The following is a 4,826-nucleotide window of genomic DNA, read 5'->3' on the forward strand; positions in this document are numbered from 1 at the left end:
CGCACGCACGCACGCACACGCACGCACGCACGCACACGCACGCACACGCACACACACGCACGCACGCATACACACGCACACGCACACACGCACACGCACACACACACACGCACACGCACACACGCACACACACACACACACACACATATATAAAGTAAGAGAGATACAACAACGCCTAGATGGATAGCGAGAAAATCGGAAAAAGTGTATTTTACATCCATGCATTTATATGTATAAGCGAACATATGGAAATAAGTAGAGTAGAACGTGACATCGATAAGAAGTCGATAAAAAGGCGTAATTGCAAATCTGGATTCTAGATCTTGTAAAAGATCTATTTGGCTTTATCGCGTATCATCTAAGATTATGCGTGTCGCGTGTCTGCACAAAGATAAGATATAATGATTATGGGATTTTATAAATATTTTCCATCTCCGAGTTAATATCTTGAACATTAAAACTTGCGTTACATCTTACGTAACATACATTGATAGTGTTTTTTGTACATGTCTTGTCTTCAGGAGAAACTTAAGGTTCGTATTAACCTTTCACAGTGATTCACAAGGCTCCCACAAAAAATGTAAAAGTGAAAACGAATTAATATCGGACAAGCAAAAGTGTTCTTTGTTAAAATAAAAAATTTTATGACTCCAACAATAAATCAAAAATAAATAAAATATATAATCCTCCCCAATTGTTGGTGCACAAATAACGGATATATTTATATAAGGCGATAAGATATAATTGGAATATATGTACATATTTACCGATATACGATGTATTTAACGATGTACTTGTAGTTAACTTTGTTGGTAAGTTGGTTTGTTAGTACATTCCACAGACTCACAAGCATTTTCTTATATTTGTACTTTTTTGTTATTCGAAAAATAGCGTTTTTGAGACGTCATAATGATTTATACAAAAATATAATAAAAATTTTATAATAAAAATATAATATAAATAAAAATTTTTATTATACAGTAAAAAACATTTTGTTTTGTTTCTTTTTATGTTAAAACGAACTCTTGTTAAAATTTTTGTGTTGAATTTTTAACATATCCAAGTTTTAAATTAACATAATATGATTGTGTTATTTGAATATTTTATGTTAAATCAAAATTTAACATTCTCAGTGTTAAAATACACAAATTATAGGTAAACAAATAGATAAACATAAATATAATATAGTTTTAAAACATTAATTTTAAGTATAAATGAATACAATGTGTGTGTTGATTTAATTTATTATAAATATTAATTTTATTGAAGAAATGTACTATTTACAAACTAGTTACATATTTTATATGTAAAAAGGTACAGATATTTTGTGTTATTTCCTCTTTATAATAATAAATATCTGTTAAATTTATGTATTACATATATGTTAAATATCACAGAGGCATTACCTAAAAATATAAAAATAGCTAATATCTAATTTCACATTTAAAATTTAACATTATAAATGTGTCAATTTAATAACATAAAATTTGTTTTTAAGTTGTGTCAAAGTATTACGTTTCTTGTACTAATTTTTTACATAATATTTGTGTTATTTCTATCTTGACGAAAATGAAAAGTTTCATAAACGTTTGTTTAACGTTTACATAAACGTTTGCGTTCGTTAAAAGTTTAAAAACGGTCACTAGAGTGTTCATAAAGCGGAAATTGTAACATTGGAACATTCTTTGACGAAAATAAAAAGTTTGATGAATATTTGTTTAATGTTTACATGAGCAGGAATTTGTTGAAAATTTAGAAACGGCCAATAGAGTAAAAAACGGATATTGCAACGCTGCAGTTTGGAAAACATTTTCTGAAAATAAGACGTTTCATGAATGCTTGTTTGACGTTTTATATGAACGTTCAGTTCAAGTGTTGAATCTGCTAAACGCAGGCTTTATTAAAAAAAAAGGTACAAAATTTTTTTATTGGAAAATCTCATCATACCGCGCCTTTTATCCTATTTGATGTGATTTTTTAAATGCGAGAAATTGAATTTCATTGTGTCCCTCTAGTGGCCATGTGTGCACTACTTGAAAATCAGATAAGTAAAAGAATGTTTGCTAAACTGTAAGAAAAACGCTTGTATTATGGAGTTGAGAAAAACGTTTTTTGGATCTTTAAACCATTGCGTAAAAGCCTTACAAAACGTTTACTGAGATTCAATAATTCGCCACATTAGAACAGCGTTTGCTGAATAGAAGAAAACTGTTTGTTCGAAAACGTATAAATTCATTAAAAAAATCATCATCGAATGATTGTCAATGTTTTATAAAGTTTCGTATTTTCACCAGGGTAACACATTCATCTTATGTTAAATTAACAGAAAAATTTGGGTGGATCGTTTGAGACATGTGAATGCATTAAATTTAATCCAAAATTTTGTACTATATATTTAAATCGATGTAGGTATATACCATAATTAAATTGAAAAAAAAAAAGACTTAAATGTACCTCACATGCACCTTACACACACGCACGCACGCACACACGCACGCACACACGCACACACATACGGAGAGGTTCGGCGCGGCGACTGCGCAGCCCGAATGCGCAGTCCCCGTAAAAAGCCGGAGGCGCGCGCCGTGCGATTCCGCCGTCGCTCTTTGGATACCGCGCACCGCGCGTGTTCGCTTCGGAGCTTCAGTTTGTATTCGGTGTTCAGTTCAGCTTGATTACGGTACAACAGCGTGAGGACGGATACACACCGCCGCGAATCCGCGATTCGAGCCGGGCGCGCGAATTATCATCGATCGCGTGATCTCTGGATCCGAGAGGACCGCCGCGCCGGCGAAGATTTCTCTCACATTCGCGGCATTCGATTTGAGGGGAGAGTGGTGCGCATTTGTGCCGTTGATTGTCAAGTGATTTAAACAAGAGAAAAAGAGGAACGAACGTGAGAGACGTGAGAGACTCAACGAGGGAAAATGCTGCCGCCACGAATACTCGGCCTCCTGGTGCTTCTTTTCGCCGTGCAAGGTGAGTGTCTTCTTGATTCTGCTCTTGATGTCTCCAACTTGATCTAGTCCGATCGACGCTCAATGAACGTGAATATAATCAGGTAACAAGTTTGACGTTAAAATTATATTAAAGCGATCACAAATAATGTCAGCTTGTCATCCGGGCTCTGTTGTAAAATTGTTGAAAGTTTACGAAATTTCTGATTTTATTTACTTGGGTAAATTATTTTATTAAAAACAGAAAAAGAGCGTCTTATTTCTGATCGTTGGAATATTATTTTATGATAACGCGCTTCTCTAAACAGAGACTTTGACATTTGAAATAAAATTTATCAGAGCTTCTGATAAGAATTTGTTATCTGCTCTTTATTCACCTCGCATATTTATTGTCTGCAAGGAAAATTAAACATTTTAGTTTCGCGCCGTTTTATTTTACGCTTTATGACGAATGCTATTCTTGCCATGTAAGACAGACTCGTATTTTATTTCTTGCTAAGAAATAAATAAAATAAATAAGAAATAAATAAAAATATTTAAAGGTCAGATAAATACAGGTTGCGTGATTCCTATAATACGTCAATTAATTTAATATCAATTAGGATTAATTCATATATTTAACGTTCGTTAATTTAATATGAATTAATTCGCATCGACGATAAACGAAAGAAATGTAAATGAGGATGAAAATAGTGCGCTACAATGGTTATTGTATTGATATTTTTATTCGTATTCTCGCCTGGATAAAAATATACCGTGAGAATACGCACTTAAAATAAAACGGAGAATGAGCGTAAGAATTATACAAAATCATTTACGGCGGAAACGTTCCCTGCCGCGTCATAAATCGTGCGAATTCTCGTTTGCTGTTCGTGTAACTTTACGTACTTACTTTACCTCTCTTTAAAACGTGTAGCGCGCTAAGAGCATTCCTTATTGCGAAACTGTCCATTTATTATCGCGCCTCAAAGGCATCGCTTCTGTAACGAAGACCGTGTTAAAGGCGCACGTTGCGTTATGATGATAGCGCGGAGTAGATCGCGTAACAGACCATCATTACTCCAACATAGCGAGAGAACGTCAATATCGATCTTTGCTAGCGCCTCATTACTCGCCGGCAAAAATCGAGATTGCGCTGGCATTGTCGATCCTTCGCGAGATCTTACTTAAAAATCGCATTCACATTAATGTATGACAACTCACTCGTACGATGCGAAATTATCATTTTTTTAATGGAACTGTTTAGAATGTTTTTAAAATTAATTTGGGAAATTTGGGGGGATTATTAATATTTCAGATATCAATGTGATTGCGTTGAAAGTCCGACAATATCGGTACGCAATTATTATTTCTGAAATTAATAATTATTCATTTATATGAATATTTATAATTCATCATCTTAACATTCAGATCGTAGTGGCGCTTCGTATTTAGAGTAATATGTATTTAACATAAACGGTCTTGTTTCCAATCTTATTGTTTAGAATGGATTCCAGAAATATTCCATTTTCCCTTAAAAAAAAGACTTAGGATAAAGTCGCCTATTATGAGATAGATTCTCAATATGAGATAGCGGGATTTCTGCTGAATTAATAAGCGCACGTGGTTGATTTTATTATGAACTTATTACTCATAGAGTGAAACATATTTAGTAGAAAACTTATTATTAAATTATGCGTGTAGTTGTGAAAAAAGATTCTTGAAATTGGTGTTGTCGAATTTTATTGAGGTTAATCTTCAAACCTTGTTTTATTATATAATAAATAAATATTTGATAATAAAGTCTGCATGCAATATAATAGAGTAAGATCATATTAATAGGAAAACACGTGATATAATGATTTGTTTAACTGTAAAGATTAGATTTGA

General features: G+C 33.2%; 1 protein-coding gene across 1 annotated transcript in view; it reads left to right on the forward strand.

Annotated features, from left to right (window-relative positions):
* Positions 1-2,927: 2,927 nt before the first annotated feature.
* LOC105617063 (neurotrimin-like) overlaps positions 2,928-4,826 on the forward strand; it is a 75,106-nt gene continuing 73,207 nt past the window's right edge. The window contains exon 1 of the mRNA XM_012198642.1: positions 2,928-2,979. Within this exon, the coding sequence (XP_012054032.1) occupies positions 2,928-2,979 (52 nt within the window). The remainder of the gene's footprint in view (positions 2,980-4,826) is intronic.

The sequence above is a fragment of the Atta cephalotes genome, assembly GCF_000143395.1.
Source record: "Atta cephalotes unplaced genomic scaffold scaffold00011, whole genome shotgun sequence".
Taxonomy (NCBI): Eukaryota; Metazoa; Arthropoda; class Insecta; order Hymenoptera; family Formicidae; genus Atta; species Atta cephalotes.